The sequence below is a fragment of the Beta vulgaris genome, chromosome 3 (genome assembly GCF_026745355.1).
Source record: "Beta vulgaris subsp. vulgaris cultivar EL10 chromosome 3, EL10.2, whole genome shotgun sequence".
Lineage (NCBI taxonomy): Eukaryota > Viridiplantae > Streptophyta > Magnoliopsida > Caryophyllales > Amaranthaceae > Beta > Beta vulgaris.
The window spans coordinates 22,103,930-22,122,435 of NC_079204.1; the positions used below are offsets into that span (position 1 = coordinate 22,103,930).

General features: G+C 42.8%; 1 protein-coding gene across 1 annotated transcript; it reads right to left on the reverse strand.

Annotated features, from left to right (window-relative positions):
- Window positions 1-7,786: 7,786 nt before the first annotated feature.
- Window positions 7,787-8,950, reverse strand: LOC130590776 (uncharacterized). Its single transcript, XM_057393326.1, has 2 exons — window positions 8,779-8,950; window positions 7,787-8,154 (listed from the first exon to the last, which is right to left on the reverse strand). Exons 1-2 carry the CDS (start codon window positions 8,948-8,950, stop codon window positions 7,787-7,789), a joined length of 540 nt encoding a protein of 179 aa, XP_057249309.1.
- Window positions 8,951-18,506: the final 9,556 nt, after the last annotated feature.

Sequence of the window (18,506 nt, forward strand, 5' to 3'; positions counted from 1 at the left end):
TTGTATTACAGATGGTCTCCCACTTTCCATGCCCAACTCACACCGTAACCTTACCCGGTTCTCGTGTTTAGCACCTTATGCCTAGCAGCCTTCTCTCAAGGCCCACGAATATAGGTGTTCCTAACATTGTTTGTACACTCTCTTCCATTTGATTGGCGTTCTTACAACTATGATGACCCGATAAAGTTGGTCCTAATCTGAAAATCCGCTTGAAAAATCCGTGTGTGGTCCAATCTAGGTCTGAAACAAGCGGTCTAAAATTTGATTCGAATCTGAAACGATCAAGTCCGATTCGAACTTGGTCCGAAACAATTTTGATCAAAAACTCATCTGAAACCCAAATGGTATGATCCATAATAAATAAAATCCGTACTCAATCAGATCTAAAAGTAATCCAAAATAATTGTTTTTGATTATGCCTGATCGGAAGTAGACGTGATCGACATAGGCCCGACCCGAAAATAGGCAGGTTTTAGGCACGCTTTTCGGTCTATGGTTTAGGGAAGAATATTAGACTAATGAGAATAATTTCTTCGAAAAATCAAATTTTTCTTCGAAAAATCTACAATGAACCTGATCGAGAAATACAACGCAACCCCCTTATATTTGTTGAATCAAGCAAGTATTGATGAAGAAGTTTATCATTCTGACATAGTTTGGGAAGAATATTCTTGATTGGGCCATGTTTACCGCATTCGAGATTCCAATACCTTCATGTTGAGTCTCGAACTTCAACTAATGAGAATAATTTCTCATACCTAAAAACAAAAACAGAAAACCATACATGCAACTCCCATAGGGGAGAAGGAGATCTCCACAATAGAGACTAAAATAGTCCCATAAAGAGATACTAATTTATTCAACAAAACAAGAAAAAGAACTAAAAATCAGTCTAAATTTTCGCTCAGTCCGAAAATGATATGAAATTCCCGCTTGGTGCGGCCCGAATTAACGAGTTATGGCGCAGAAAATTTTGGCCCCGCGGTTGGCTTGATGGGACTAAGGCTTTGGCCCGAAACAGGACACGTTTTTTTGCCATGGCCTGCGTGACACCTGATCACCTCTAATCCTAAGTACCCGGAATTGACCCTTCTTTTTGAAAAAAAAAAAAATTATCATCAAAGGCATAAGAATTGATTTATCTCTATACCATGTAAACTTGTAAAATATATTACTCCCTGCGTCTCACAATATTATTGGCACTTATCAGGGAACGTAGTTTTAGACGATAAATTATAGTTACCAATTGTTTTTTTATTGAAAAAGTAGATATGATAGGAGTTAGTAGATTGTAAAAGTAATATTATTTTCTTTGCTGGATTTAGAGTGTGGGCCAATGGTTAGAATTGGTAGCTAGTAGGATTGGTATTATTTTATTTGAAGGAGAGATAATGTGGTCCAATAATTAAAAGTTAGAAGCATTAAAATAATGGTGGATCATATCTAAAAATAGAAGTTTAAGAGTATTATTGGACAGATCAAAAGAAAAGTGTAAAGAGTGTTACATAATTTTCTCATTAGTTGCTAGACTTGGCTTGTAATTCCATTTTTTGCGTAATTTTTTATATAGATATATCTTATATCAGTGCAAATACGATGAATTCCTTAACTGTAATAACATATTGCAAATAGAATAAATTTATTTACATATGAAAATTGCAGTTAAAAAAGCTCAAAATATTATTGATCCTTGTTTGAGCCGATCTGAAACTATCGATCCGCACCCGTCCTACCGAAAAGCATCCAAATTCGATGATGATCTGAAATCATAATTCGAAATCTAGTCTGGTCCGAAAGTACAATGGTATGAACGATATCCCAATCTAAAATGGTCAGATTCAATCTGAATCCGGTCTTAATACAACCTAATTTGAAAATGATCTAATCTGAACTGATCTAGTTCGAATACGATCTGATTTGTCTGATCGTCGAGTCTAACTATGATCATGCCTCCTCTATATATATGATGTAAATCATTGCCCTATAAACTACTTCATCCGCCTTTTTCTATTTCAACAATTGAGTTTTCACGCTTGTCAATGCAAAAATTTTAAGGATCATTATAAGTCAATTAAATTAAATATTACATTTAAGGAATAAACTTAAGATAAATAAATACTTCATCCGATTTTTAATACATTACCCACTTCTTTGGCATATAGTATTAGCAAAAATAGGTATGTGTGTCATAGGAGGAAAGACGAAAGTATCAATTTATTAGCATGTTGTATTGAAATTAATGTTTCTTTACATTAGTGGGCTTACAAGTTAACAGAAAACGTAGATAAATTATTAATACATTGTTTAACCATTTGGTCCGCTTCATTTTCCTTACGAATCATACACTAAGGAAATGCTAGGAATTACCTTGATTTAATTTCCTGAACCGTCCGGTGCAATTCAATATTCTTGATTGTGTTCCCCTGCAAGATATTAACAAGGTTAGCAACATATGTTATAATATCAAGACGTGAAATGGGGTTACTTCTTGCACATCTTAGAGCCTATAAACAAGTAAGAACTTTCGCTTGTAAGGCCTAGTGAGCAAACCCAAAGGTACCACCACGTTTGGCTTGGCTCCTGGGAGGTTCTTGTAGCAGCCAAGATGGCCCCATATGAAGAGTTTGCTTAATCCAAGCTCCGTCAATCAATATTTTAAATGGAGAAGATCATTGATTACTCATCCCAAGATGAACCAATTGAAAACCTTGTGGATATACTGCATCCATTTGCGGAGGATGAAGAAAATGAAGATCAGGGAGAGAGAAGGACCCTAAATGATCATATTGTTGTTTGATAATCTCAATGTTCCGAATTATGTGTTGGAGCTAGCAGAGTCATTACAGAATAACATCTCATTTCTATAAATCTAGAAACTCCAAAGAGTCCAAATAAGGTGTTCGATGTGATCACCACAGATACAATCCTCATTATAATGAAACAGGATATAATTTGTTAGTGTTCCGGTATGGGACAAATCACAGGGTCTTGAACCGTTAAGTCCTTGTATTTAAGCCGGTTTGGATTCCTGCAAAAGAGAATAAGTAAACTAGCCTCGGGGGTTGATCCGAGGAACGCCCCTCCGATGCCTAAGTCAGTATTAGGTTAAAAGCCGGTAGCTCTCAAGAATATTGTATTGGGATTCGTGTACGTACCTTATGACTCAGATCAACGGAGTATTTATAGGGACTTGATTAAGCCCATCTCTTTATTGGGCCCGGTATTTACGGGAGAGATCCTCAAGAATATTCCTTTAGGATATATTCTTATCTTTTACTAAAAGTATATCTTTTAGGCCCATAGGCACTGGAGATATAAACTGGATCTAAGCCCAGGCTCGTAAGCCCAAAAGCTATTAGACCGGTATTAATTGAACCGGTATGGAACTTAGTCAGCCCCCATACAACTAGCCCCCAAGCCGGTATGACTAGCATAGGCGTATCCGGCTTAGTAGGTTGTAAACCGTTATGGGAGATGCTGAGTTATTTTTAGCGAGAGAATATGAATCGTTGGTCAGAGAATGCCAACGGTCGTCTCGAGCTGCGCACCTGCATTGAAAGCTCTTCGAAGAGTGATTGCTTCACAGCTGGGTGCTACTGAAACACGTGGCATGATCATGTCGAGAAGACGAAGAGTCACTTAATCTCGACCGCGACTTTTTTTATAAATACCTCTTGTGCGACCTCCGCTTCTCACTTCTTGCAATCTCTCTCTTGTGATCGTGCTCATATCGGACTTTCTCTCTCCAAAATCCTTTCGTTTTCTTGGCGGTATTTGCTTGATCTCTCATTCCGGCCTCACACTAACCGTTGATTCCGGCGTATTTTCCCTTCGCGTCTTTACTTCCAGGTATTTTATCAAAACTTTTTCCAATCTTTCATACCGTCTTATTTATAATGTCGTCCAATTCTGAAAATTCTGATTCCCAAGACATATCTAAGTCTCCCTCCGTCATGACGAAAAATGACGCTGAGTCTGACAACACTTCCATTAGGTCTGTAGAGGTTACAAATTCTCCCCAGGTTACTCCCACTTCAGAACATAAGGTGAATAGTACGAATGACTGTAGTACTTCCGGTAGACAAAATATTGAACCGGCCATTCATGCCTCCCCCTTAAAGATGGTACTGGGGCAAACCGGGGCTTTAGGACAGTATGGAACCATGAGAGGTTTAGCTGAGCATTCCCCTGACTTGTTTCCTCCCGGCCCCTCTCCTGTCCAGCGTTCTACCTTTGAAGTGGGGGAGACGTCCCATCGACCGGTACCTAGGGAGATTCCGGCCTCCCCTGTTCACTTAGATGCTGTAGAGAGTGTAGAAAAGTATGTAGCAGGGACGGACGAGGAGTCCACTACTTTAGAGGCCGAGTCGGATTCTGACCAAGAGGACCCTCCCGAGATAATCCCGGAGGACTTTGATGAAGATACTTTGGCGGAATTATTTATGCCGCCCAGTGATGCCGGTTGTGCCGCCATCGTTTAGTTGGATAGTGGCTGGGCGAAGACTTGTAGTAAAAGTAAATTTCTCATCAAGGGTCCAAAGTATTTTGCCTTTCCTGAGGATTACCACTTGGTGCTCCCGGCTGAAGGGAGCCGGGTGACGGACTGTCCTGCCGGTCATGTGGCAATTTATGCTCACCTGCTCGACTTTGGGTTGAGGTTTCCCCTAGACCCCTTCTTTGTTAAAGTTTTCAAGGCCTGGAATATCTGTCTGGCCCAGATGACCCCCCTTGGATGGCGGAATCTGATGGCTTATTCCTGGATGGTCCGTTATAAAGGCTTTCCGGAAACGTTAAACCTCTGCCGGAAACTACATTGGATTAAGGAGGACGGCTCTGCCAAAGGAAAAGGAGCCGGTAAGAAAAGGAAATCCCGGGATGATGAGTTCGAGGGCCGGGGCGGATGGATGTCCTTGCACACAAAAGCTGGCAAACTAACGGTGTACCCTAAGCCGTCAGGCCTCAAGCTCTGGAGAGGCCGGTTTTTCTGGGTACGCGTGCCCGACGATTTCCCGCTAAGGCGCCAATGGACTAAGCCTCGTTCCCGAATGGAGCATATCAGGGATCGGGGCCTAACCCGCCGGGAAAGGATTGCATATGACTATTTTACATCGGACTCCATCCCGGCTTTAAGAGGCAAGAAAAGGATCCCGGTCCCCCAATATTGGCTTCCTCATACCAGCTACATTTTTACCAATCCGGCCTTGTCGGCCTTAGGCTTCTGCCGATCTGACCCCTACGGTGTGTTTTTATTTTTGCTTTTGCTAGCTATCTGTGTTTATATTTTCGATTTTGTGTAACTGTGATATCGTCTGTCTTGCAGGCAGGGACTTCCTGATTCGTGAAGCTCTTCACGTCGATCGATCGTACCGGCCATTAAGAAACATGCCTCCTAAGCCTGCAAGCAAATTCGTTCCTATCCAGATCCCGGCTGGCGGCGACCGAGGCGGTCGAGGTGGTCGGGGATCTGGCCGGAAATCCGGCACTGAGGACGATGTCAGGGATACCATCCCCCTGCTATGTCGCCAGGCTGAGGTCCTGGCCCGGAAAAGGAAACCGGAGCAGACCGTGGCCGAGCCGGCGGCCAAGAGGGTTGCCTCTAAGGCAGGCAAGGATAAGGAAACTCCTGTTTCCACTGCTCCCCCTCTGCTTACCGGCCGGGTTGCTGAAGTAGGTACCTCCTCACTGCGGCCCAAGATCTACAAGCAACTCACCTTGCCGGAGATGGTGCCCGGCTTGGAGTCCTTTGCCAAGCCCAGAAAGTTGGGCTACCTGGAGCGAAACCGGATGGAGATGCCGGATATTTTGAGAAAGCGCTGGACTCGCTCCCTAGTAAAGAATGGGGAGAAGTTTGATCCAAAGCTGAACGTTTTGGACGACGAATCCCTGCTGCTGGACCGTCCTCTTGAGGGCGAGAACCTGGGATACTGTATTTTGAAGGCTACCCAGCTTAAATACGACATCCCGGTGGACTAGGTGCACACGTTTGCTGCAACGCACGCGCATAACTTGGCCCTGGTAAGTTAGATTTTCTTTACTCTTTCTCGTGCAAGTATGCTGTCGGTTTATTCGCAATCTTGACCCCTCTATTTCTTCTTACCTTTGCAGTCTGCCCAATCCGGTAAGGAGCTCTGTGAATTTTACCGGTACTTCCAAACTTCTTACTTCAATGAAGTGAAGGAGAATAAGGAACTGGAAGGCCGGATGGCCGTTAAAGAACAGGAGCTGCTCCAGGCTAATACCGAGAAGAACGACACTCTAGCTGCGGAGAGCAAGGCTGATGCCACCCTCACTAAGGCGGTGGAGGATCATTCTTTGGTCCTTTTCAACAAGGATGAAGAGATCCGGCTTCTGCAGGAGCAGATCCACGAGGCTAAAGAGCTGGAACTCGCCGCCATTAGTGAGTACTGGAAGAGCGTGGACTTTGTGAACCGCCTGCTTAACCGGTACAACGGCGGCTGGTCTGCGGCCATGAGGTGTGTCCGGCATACCTTCCCAGATTTTGACTGGTCCAAGATCGAGGATGCCCACACTCTTCAAACGCACTTTCTACCGGTTGAGGGTAAGGTCCTGGACCCCGGCGTCACGGAGGCCGACATCCCAATGCTGACCCCAGAGCTGAATTCGAAGAGGAGCTGGAGGCTGTCAACGATGCTGCTGAGATTGCCAACACTACTGCCGGTCCTACTCCGGAAGAGCAAGTGGTTGTCGTTGACGGCTCTGAGGAGGAAGAGCAAACCAAGTAGACTCTCAGCCTTCCTCCTTGCCCTTCTTGTGTTGGGTCACTTTGTGGGTGGTGTGCTTTATGCAACCATGCCGTCTTTTTCCTTGGGCAGCCAAACTATCTTTACCGTTCTGTAAATCCGTTCGCCTGTGATCGGCTTTTTGCTTTATTTTAGCGGTCATACCGTATGTGGTTGACTGCTTAGCTTTAGGATTGTAATTTCTCATTGATTAATGAAGTACGGTTTTTTGGCCAACTCTCGTGTCGTCTCTTATTGTTTTTTATGTTATTCCGGCATTTCAATAAGGTCATTGACCGATCTCATTGATTATATTATTTTCTATGCTGGTTATTCAACAATGTTTAGTTTATGTTAGTCCGGCAGATCCACAGAGGTCATTGACCGGTTTCACACTATTGATTAATTCAGCAGATCCACTAAGGTCATTGACTGATTAATCAATAATGTTTAATTTATTTCATTCCGGCAGATCCATGAAGGTCATTGACCGGTTTCACACTATTGATTAATTCAGCAGATCCACGAAGGTCATTGACTGATTAATCAATAATGCTAAATTTATTTCATTCCGGCAGATCCACGAAGGTCATTGACCGGTTTCACACTATTGATTAATTCAGCAGATCCACTAAGGTCATTGACTGATCAATCAATAATGTTTAATTGGTTTGGGCAGCATTGAGACTTGATGTGTGTGGAAGATGCTCATTTTATTAAGATAAACCGGCTCTTCCCGGCTATGCCGGAGTTATTGCCTACAATTAAACTGATAAATCTTTTCGGCACAAGCGCCTGATTATTCACTCCTACTGGCAACACTGCCCATCTACTAACTACACATAGTATTTCTTAAGGACACTGGTGTTCCAACTATTTTTCAACAGCTTGCCTGCCATGTCTTCGGGCCGATATGACCCTGGTACTATCTCTTCTTTGACCAAGTAAGGCCCTTCCCAATTGGCCGTAAGCTTTCCATCCACGTGGGCTTTTCCCGTTGCTGCTGTCCGCCTGAGGACGAGGTCTCCTTTGGAGATAGGACGACTTCACACTCTTTTATTGTAGGCCTTGCTTATCCGGTCTTTGTATGCGGCCGACCTCAGCTCTGTAGCCAATCTGATCTCTGGTAAGAGGTCTAGGTCCTCCTTGTGTATTTGCTCATTCAAAACGGGCTCATAGTTCAGGATCCGCCAGTTGGGTAACCCCACTTCTACCGGGAGTACCACCTCTGCCCCGAAAGCTAGCCTGAACGGTGTTTCTCCGGTGGCTTCCTTTTCGGTGGTCCTGTTGGACCACAGCACTGCTGGCACCATGTCGGCCCATGCACCCTTCAACTCATCCAACCTCTTCTTCAGGGCATTGAGGATCTGTTTGTTAGCGGCTTCGGCTTGGCCGTTGCTTTGCGGATGGCAGACTGAAGAGTAGGAGAACATGATGCTGTAAGGACGCAAAAAGTCGCGTATCGGACCGCAATCGAACTGGACGCCATGATCCATCACTATTCCCATCGGGATGCCGAACCTAGTCATGATGTTCTGCCAGATAAACTTCTTTATCTGATTAGCCGTTATTTTTGCTGTTGGCTCCGCCTCTATCCATTTCGAGAAGTATTCAATACCCACTATTAGGAACTTTCTTCCCCCGGATGCCGGCGTAAAGGGCCCGATAATGTCCATCCCCCACTGCGCGAAAGGGATTGGATTTAAAATGGGTTGTAGGTCATTGGCCGGCTGGTTGATCACTGGTGCGAATCTTTGACACTTATCGCACTTTTTCACATAGGTTTGGGCATCCGTCAGCATTGTAGGCCAGTAAAACCCTGCTCGCAGCGCTTTCACTGCTTACGCCTTACCACCGATATGGTTCCCGCATATACCTTCATGAATTTCCTCAATTATTTTTGTCGCTTCGTGAGCCGTGACGCACCTTAGTAAAGGTAGTGAGAACCCTTTCTTGTACAATTGTCCTTGAAAGATGCAATACCAAACAGAGTCCCTTTTCAATTTTTACGCCGTCATCCTGTCTTCCGGGAGCTCACCTTTGAGCTTATATGCCAGTATGCCCTCATACCACTCTGGTTCAGAAGTGATTGTATTAACGGACGCTGGGACAACTTCTATACTTCTTTCTACCAATGTCTCCACCCTGACGTTCCTTTTCTTGTCGCTTAGACTGGAACTCGCCAGTTTTGATAGGGCATCTGCCGCCATGTTTTCTGCTCTCGGGACCAATTGCACTTCGAAGCTTTGCAACCCTTTACCATGTTCTTTACCAGATGTAGGTATTTCTGCATTACCGGTTCTCGGGCCTCATACGTCCCTTCTATTTGGCTTGAGATTAATTGTGAGTCCGTTATCATAATGATGTTTCTTGCTCCAGCCGCAATGCTCAGACTTAGTCCGGCCAGGGCTGCTTCATACTCAGCTTCATTGTTGGAGGCCTTAAACCCAAAGCGGATGGCATGTTCAAAGATTTCCCCTTCTGGGGATGCCATGACCACTCCGGCTCCGGCTCCACTCTGGGCTGCTGATCCATCCACCTCGATTTTCCACCTGCGGTGGATTCTGCTGGTTCAGAGTAAGTTGTCTCCACTATGAAGTCTGCTAAAGCTTGGGCTTTGATCGCGGTACGCGACCGGTATTCTATATCGAACTCTGATAGCTCAATTGCCCACTTCAATAGTCTTCCTGTGGTGTCTAGTTTGTGGAGAGCTTTTTCCAAAGGCTGGTTTGTGAGGACTTGGACAGTGTGGGAGTCAAAGTATGGTCTCAGCTTTCTTGCTGCAATCAAGACGGCATAGGCCATTTTTTCCAGTAGTTCATACCTCTGCTCCGCACCGGCAAGCACGTGACTGACAAAGTATATGGGGCATTGTTGTCCCTGCCGGTTTACCAACAATACCGCCGCGATCGTCTTCTCGGTTACCGATACGTATAACTGCAGCTTTTCCCCCAACTCTGGCCGGGTTATGGTGGGCAGTCGTAGGAAGTGCTCTTTTACCTTCTCGAAGGCTTGCTTCTGCTCTTCTCCCCACTCAAAGTTCTTGTTTCCCCTGAGTATTTTAAAGAATGGTAAGGCCTTTTCCGCTGATTTGGAAACGAATCTTGTTAGGGCCGTCATCCGCCCGGTCAGCTTTTGAATGTCCCGGATGCTCTTTGGCTCCGGGAGGTCACTATTGGCTTTGATTTTGTCGGGGTTGGCATCTATCCCCCTTTCGCTCACCATGAAGCCCAGGAACTTACCAGATCGCACTCCAAACACGCATTTCTTTGGATTTAACTTCATTTGATGTTGCCGGAGTGTTTCAAACGTTTCCTCTAGGTCAACTATGTGGTCTTCTTCAGTTAAGCTCTTGACTATACTGTCGTCCACATACACCTCTACGTTTCTGCCTTTTTGGTGCTCGAATATCTTGTCTACCAGCTTTTGATAGGTAGCACCGGCATTTTTGAGCCTAAACGGCATTGACTTATAGGCATAAACTCCTGCGTCCATGATGAAGGCCGTTTTATTCCTGTCGGATTCTAGCAAACTTATCTGGTGGTATCCCGAAAAAGCATCCATGAAGCTTAACAGTGCATGACCGCTAGTTGAGTCTACCAGTTGGTCAATCCTCGGCAGTGGGTAGCAGTCCTTTGGACAGGCTTTGTTGAGGTCGGTAAAGTCTACACACATACGCCATGTCCCATTGGATTTTTTCACCATCACTACATTCGCCAACCACTCTGGGTAGTCGCAGGGTTCAATGAAGTCTGTCGCTAGCAACTTGTCTACTTCCACCTTAATGGCTGCGTTCTTTTCTGCTGAGAAGTTTCGCTTCTTTTGCTTTACCGGCCTTACATCCTCGTTCATATTCAGGCGATGCACCATGAAATCCGGGTCAATGCCCGGCATTTCGTCTGCCGAGAAGGCGAAAATGTCGGCGTGTCCTCTTAACAACGAAATTAGGTTGACCTTCACTTCTTCACCCAAATCGGATCCAATTTTTACTGTTCTGTCGGGTCTGTCCTCTTCGAGACTGATTTCTTCCGTTTCCCCCGCAGGGCAAGGTCTCGGCTGGTCTGCCGGCCTTGCCTCGAAATTCTCCATGGACAGATCCTTCCTGACCTTATTTTCCAGCCTTCTCCGCTTTCTTTCCGACAGTGGTGTGTCGGCCGGCCGTTTATGATCAGAGTGTTTTAGCGCGGTAAGGTAGCATGCCCTTGCCGACTCTTGATTGCCCCTGATTTTCTCGGGGTTGCCGTCATTGGAGGTGTAGATCATGGTAAGGTGATACGTTGAGACAACGGCCTGGGCGTCATGAATTAGCGGCCTCCCAATGATGGCGTTATATGCCGCCGGGACGTCTACGACCAGAAATTCCACCATGAGATCTTTGGACCGAGACCCCTCTCCTATTTTGACCGCCAGCTTTACCGTCCCTTCTGGGACAACAGATGCTCCTATGAAGCCGATAACCGGGTAAGAGACTGGTTTCAAACATGTTTCGTCAAATCCCATTTTTTCAAACGTCTCTTTGTAGAGAATATTGGCAGAGCTTCCTCCGTCGACTAGAACGCGGTGGACCATCGCATTGGATATTTGCAGAGATACTACCAAAGGGTCGTCATGAGGATAAACGATCCCCTTAGCGTCCTCTGAAGTAAAAGCTACAGACGGCATAGATGGAGGTGCCGTCCATTTTCTGGCGTTGTTATAGTTCACCTGGTGGCGGACCTCTTTGAGGCTAGCTTTCGCCCCGTGAATACTACCGCCTCTCGTTGGTCCTCCGCTTATGATGTGGATCTCGGTGATCCTGTCTTTTACCGGTCTTCTATTGCCATTTTCATCCTCCCTTGGAGGAGTTTTGCGATCGTTCCTTGATAGGTACTGGGTAAAGTAACCTCGCCTGACGAGGTCTTCGATCCCGTCCTTAAGGTCCTTGCAATCATCTGTTTTATGACCGTAATCATCATGAAATTCACACCACTTGGACTTATCCCTACCCTTGTAGTACATTTTTCGCGGCCTTTGCCACTTATCGTCCTTACTATGCAGTTCAAAGATCCGGGCCCGGGATATTGTCAGCGGAGTATAATTGTTGTATTTGTCTGGCCTTCCTTCGAACCCCTTTTTCACAGAGTTGCTCTCTTCTTTTCTGCCGGTTGACTCGGACTTTTTGTCCTTCCGGTACTTGTCATCCCGGCGATCCTTGTCTTTGTCTTTCTCTTTATCTTTTTCTATAGCCACTGGCCTTTTTGCGTTAGCTGCCTTGTCAAACTCTTCCCCCCTGATGAAGTCATTAGCCTTTCCCAAGACTTCTGCTAGGCATGTCATCTTCTTTCTGCCGAGATAACTGCGAAATGGGGTACCTTCCTTCAACCCCGTCATTAGGGCCAGTAGTGCTACTTCCTGCTGCAGTGTCGGGATGGTGACGGCTTCGGCATTGAAACGCCCGACATAATCCCTCAAGCTTTCCGTCTCTCCTTGTTTAATAGACATTAACTCGCCGGTTGTTCGTTCACGACGCTTATTGCTGACAAAGTGTGTTACGAACATGGATGTGAGTCGTCGGAAGTCAAACACAGTTGCCGGCTGAATGCTTTTAAACCAGGTCTGCCCTAGTCCGGTTAAGGTAGATGGAAACACCTTACACCATACCGAGTCAGTATCGGTGTACAACATCATATGACCCTCATAAGCCGATAGGTGATCCTCTGGGTCAGTCTTACCATCATAATTGCATGTCGGCATTTTCAGTTTTTCCATGGGCTCCTGTAGAATCGCAGTGGAAAAGGGTGAGTTCCGCAGCGATACCTGTGCTCTACGCCGGTATTCACTTCGATTTCTCGGCTGGGAGGAATGCTGCTGAACCTCAGTGTCCTGCGCCTCCTCCTCTTCTTCCTCCTCATTCCCCACCTACTCTGTGGGGGTTTTCGAATTCGCCACCTGATCCTGGTCATGCCGGTCTCGCTCACCTTGGCCCGTCCACGATGTAAGAAGTTTTCTCACCGGGCTGTGGGCTCTGCTCAAGGGTCGCTTTGGCCGGGGACCGATCGGTGGGGTACCGCTTGCCATTGCCTGAAAAACCTCTGCTGCACTTCTGAGTTGCTCTGGGGTGAACATATTCTGCGGGGTGTGGAAGATGTCTTCGTGGGGAGTTTCAGGGGTTTTTCTAGTCGTGTCCACAGGTGGCCGATTGTGCCTAGCGAACGGCAGCGGAGTTGAGTACCCCGGGGGGGCTTGGTCAATGGGGACATTGTTCTCATCGGTTTCCGGCATCCCTAATGGCTGCTTAGGATACATAAGGGTTTTTGGATGCAAGGGATGGCTTAGACTACAAGGTATTGTTCTCCCCTCCTTCTAGCGCCAATTGTTCCGGTATGGGACAAATCACAGGGTCTTGAACCGTTAAGTCCTTGTATTTAAGCCGGTTTGGATTCCTGCAAAAGAGAATAAGTAAACTAGCCTCGGGGGTTGATCCGAGGAACGCCCCTCCGATGCCTAAGTCAGTATTAGGTTAAAAGCCGGTAGCTCTCAAGTATATTGTATTGGGATTCGTGTACGTACCTTATGACTCAGATCAACGGAGTATTTATTGGGACTTGATTAAGCCCATCTCTTTATTGGGCCCGGTATTTACGGGAGAGATCCTCAAGAATATTCCTTTAGGATATGTTCTTATCTTTTACTAAAAGTATATCCTTTAGGCCCGTAGGCACTGGAGATATAAACTGGATCTAAGCCCAGGCTCGTAAGCCCAAAAGCTATTAGACCGGTATCAATTGAACTGGTATGGAACTTAGTCAGCCCCCATACAATTAGTTTTAGAGAAAAAATAAAGAAAATAATGTAAGGAAACTTGAAAACAGAAACTTAAACTAATAATAAAATATATTCTCCATCACAAAAAACTGAAAACACAAGCTACTTAAATAAGCTAACAAACAATGCATAAATACTTCCTGACTTCAAGCACAACTAAACCCACTAACCCACTATATACTAGTAGAAAAAACCTTATATGTCACTTAGTAGCAGATGCGGTTTTTGTAAAACCGCATCCGAAAAAGCAACCAAAAAATAAGGGAGAAAGTTGGCAAAAAAATCTGATGCGGTCCTCAAAAAATCGCATCAGATTAAAAAAATCGCATCAGATTAAAAAAACCGCTGCGGTTTTTAAAAAATCTGATGCGGTTCCAGGACCGCATCAGAAAATCTGTCCATGAAGATGATGAAACAACCCAATCTGCGGCCCAATATCTTTCTTAAACCAAATCCACCCCATTTCTAACCTAAATCCCATTTCTTCACTCCACGCCTCCCTCCTTCCTCCCTCCTCCCTCCTCTGAAACGACGAAAAATCCCAAATAAACCTTGAATGTCCTCCTTTCTCTTCACCCTCGAACGTTCCCTTTCTCTCTCCACTTTCATAGGTTTCCAAATCCTTTGCTTTAATGTCCTCCTTCCAATAAAACCCTAAATCGACAATTTTTTTATTAATCGACTTATTTTCTGGTGAAATCAATGGATTCTTCAACCACCAAGACCTCTGCCTCACTTCCTTACTTTAAATTGTTCGATTTCGTTCCGTGAAAAAGAACAAATTGTTCGAATTGAAGATGAAACGAGGACGAATCGAAGATGAATCGAGGACAAAGTAAGTGTATGCACGAGTCGAAGACGAAGACGAAGAGGAAAAAGAAGAATCAAGGACGAAACTAGTGTCGAATCGAAGACGAAAATCTAGAAAGGTTTTTTTTTTCGTTTTTCTTACAGTTTTCGTTTCTTAGATATGAGTTTTCTATTATTTTTTCTTTTCTTTAGTTTTTTTTTGTAATTTTCATTCATTCAACGTTTTTTCTTTTCTATTTATGTAATTTTTGTAATTTCATTCATTTTCTGTTTATGTAAACATTAGATCTAGTTCGTTTTATTTCTTGTAATTTTCCTTCAGTTTATGTAAAGTACGTTTTTTTTGTTAGATTTAGTTTTTTTTTTTTCGTAGATTTAGTTTTTGTAATTTTCGTATTGTATAATTTATATACATTTTGGTTTTATTTTAGATTTAGTATAATTTGCGTAATGTATGCTTGGTTTTATTAAGATCTGATGCTTGTGTCCATCGCAAAATTTGTAATTTTAGGATGGCCTGCTTTGTTGCTGCACCTGCAATGCAAAGCAGGTTTTTTTTTTTAATTTCATGACCACAAAATGTGATGCGGTCTTCCAAAAGCGCATCAGTTGTGAGAAGCTGATGCAATTTTGGACTGCATCAGATTTTTTTCGTTAGTTGCTGCGGGCCCATCTGATGCCGACCAAAACCGCATCAGTAAGCCCGGTTTTGACCGCGTCAGATGGACTTTTTTCCACTAGTGATAAAACGTGATAACTTCACTATTACTAACAATAACAAACACATTTGACTCCTTATACTTAGCCACTAACAACGACTACTAACTAGAAAATAGGTAACAAAAACTATCCTTTGAAGCATACACCAATACACCCCCTTGCTTCAAATTTTTAAAAAAAAAATCATGAACTTCACTTCTCTTCAATTGTGATGCACTTCTCACCACTAATTGTTGATGCACTTCTCACCAACATCACATTGTTGATGCACTTCTCATCAATAATTGTTGATGCACTTCTCACCAACTTTGCATCGTTGATGCACTTCTCATCGATAAAAACTCTAAAACAATGTCTCTTCCATGGCCACTTGTGTGCCATGCTATTATCTTCTTCCTTTTTTAATATGCAATTCTTAGCCAAATGCCCAAATTTTTTACAATTAAAGCATTTTGGCTTTCCTTTATGCCAACAATCATCTTCCTCATGACCATCTTTGTGGCAATGAGTGCAGTTGACAATTTTGTCTTTCCCTTTGCGATAAAAGGACTTGGCTATAAAGGCCTTTTCTTCATTGCTTTCACTATCTTCGTTTCTCATGATCCTCCTTTGATCCACAGAATGGAGTGAATTAATTAACTCCGAAACTGTTAATTTTGTGAAATTTTTTGTGTCTTCAAGGGATAGAATTTTAGTTTCATACCTCTCGGGAAGATTGACAAGTAGTTTGGCCACCACTCTTTGATTTTCAAATTCTCCACCAAGTAATTTGATTTGGTTGACAAGTGACATTAATCGACCTCCATATTCTCTAACACCGTCACATTTCTTCATCTCCAACATCTCAAATTCCGTCTTGAGATGTAAGATTTTCATCAATTTTATTTGATCGTTTCCCTCATACTCCTCCTTCAGTTTCTCCTACGCTTCTTTGGGAGAATCACAAGACATAATGCTTGTAAAATTTTCGTCCGACACTGCGAATGAAGACATGAAAGTGGTTTTGATATTTTTGCCATTTCTTCGTCATGTTTTTTTTATCTGGGCTAGGGTTAGATCTTGTGGAAGAGTAGGATTAATATCACGCTCAATATTTTCCCATAGACTCAAGGCTTTCAGGTATGATTGCATCTTGATTACCTATGAGCGATAATTCTCTCCTTTGAAAATGGGAATAGAAACTGAAAAATTGTTTGATGCCATGAGAAGAAAAGAGAATTTCAAACCTCAATATTTTTGTTGTTGTGTGTTTATAGCTCGCAAGCTCTCGGGATCTTTTTGGCTCTTGGTACCATGTAAATTTTAGAGACAAAATTGAGAGAATAATGCAAGGAAACTTGAAAACAAAAACTTAAACTAATAAGACACTATATTCTCCATCACAAAAAAAAATAAAATGAAAACACAAGCTACTTAAATAAACTAACAAACAATGCATAACTAATTCCTAACTTCAAGCACAACTAAATCAACTATCTCACTATAAAACGTGATATACTCCACTACTACTAACAATAACAAACACATTTGACTCCTTATACTTAGCCACTTACAACGACTACTAACTAGAAAATAGGTAACAGAAACTATCCTTTGAAGCATACACCGACATAATTCACTTTCCCGTCCTTACAAAAGGGAGGACGAGTGAGTTTGCTACAAAACTGTTTTAGGCAAGAAACATCTTCGCAATAATGGTTGGAGTCTATTGGGACAAAGATCACAAAAGGCAGACAAAATGATCCCTCTATGCTCTAGTTGACCCTTAGTTGCAAAACTATCATAAAGAAGCCTCCATATAAAACAATTCCATTTAGGAAGCATATGAAGATGCTAAATGACTTAAAAAATATTTGAGTCCAAAGCTATTTGATATTAATTATGATGTTGACCTCCTACATAACCTGATTTGGTAGTAAAATCTCCTGAATTATGAGCATTCAAGTACAAAAAATCTAGAGCAGAGGTATCAGGGAATTTCATAGTCAAAACTACAATTAGCATCCTCAAAACTTAAAAAAACCACATACTTAAATGTTTTTCCAAATTTTATTGTCACAATAAATGAAATCTGAAACTTGGGAAGTACAAATTTCCTGGTGAGTAAGAGGAGATTTAGCAATAGGACTTTTCCCATACATCCAACTTTCCAAGAATTTCCTCATTGTATTACCATTACCAACCTTCCATGCACAACCCTTGAGTAGGTTTTTTTCGCTTCATGATTACCTCTGAAACTCCAAGACCATGTAGCCGTAGGAAAAATATTATACTTTCTAGAATTTAAGGTTACAAGGCTTTAAACCCATGTACACCTTTGCAATTAATGTAAATAACGCATGTGAAGATTTCCAGCTTTCATAATCATTGAGAATAGGAATAGAGCTAATTCCTAAGCCACTCGAACCTTTGGGAAGAGAAGTATTCTTTTTCTAACCCTACGTACCAGTTCTAGAACTCCACATAAACATATGGAGTACAGAGTCAATGTTCTTATTCACAATGATATGAGTTATCATGGCAATAAGAATAAAGTTGATAAGGGTAACTTTGGTTGGTAGGGAGAGAAAACAAAATTCCATGAGAAAAGTTTTCTTGTGATTGTGTCAATAAGGTTTTGAAAGTGTCCTATTTTCTTACCATTGATATCAATTGGAACCCCCAAATTAGTCTTAAAAACGGAAGAGGTAGACATACGAAGAATGTTCTTGTAGAGAAGCTGGTCTTGAGGGGAAGTATTTAAGCTAAACTTAATGTAATATTTCTTAAAGTTGATATCCTGACCGAAGATAAGATAAAATCTATCTGTAATATCACGTAAAGAAAGACAATGATCTTTTGGTGTGCTAAAGACAAGCATAGCAGCATCTGTAATGAATAAATGGGAGATAGTACGTCTCCTTCGAGCTACCGAAATCCCTTTAATTTACTTCAATTATTCGTCTAAGGTTAGCATTCTTGAAAGCACATCCATGCAACAAATAAACAAATAAGGTGATAAGGGTCACCTTGTCGAAGCCCACACTTTGGAGAGAAGGGTTCTGAAATTTTCCATTAATAATAAGCTTGTGGAGACAATAGCATTACACAAATAAATTCATTGCAACCAAATTGGAGGTAAACCAAACCGTCGAAGTATGTTGATGATAAAACTCCAAAAACCCTATCATAGGCTTTATTCATTTCTATCTTTGCTAAAACCATAGTGAAAGAGTTATTTCACTTCTTGATAGATTATGTAAATATTTAGTTAGAAAATATTGTATAATCTTCTATATTAGGTTAGTCAACTTAGTTCCTATTTTATAGCCTAATCTAACGATTTATTCTTTGTATATCAACCTACTGAGGCAATGAGAAGAATCAAGCAATTACATTCTTCCGCTGCCCTTCTACTCTATCTTCTTCATTGCTTCTTCAAAGCTTTCATCC

Excerpts from the sequence above, each read along its gene's own strand:
- LOC130590776 (XM_057393326.1), bottom strand. The coding sequence starts at position 8,950 with ATGGCGGCAGATGCCCTATCAAAACTGGCGAGTTCCAGTCTAAGCGAC. Across the intron at positions 8,155-8,778 it reads ACTGGCATATAAGCTCAAAG|TCTGCCATCCGCAAAGCAAC; the intron begins GTGAGCTCCCGG and ends CCTACTCTTCAG.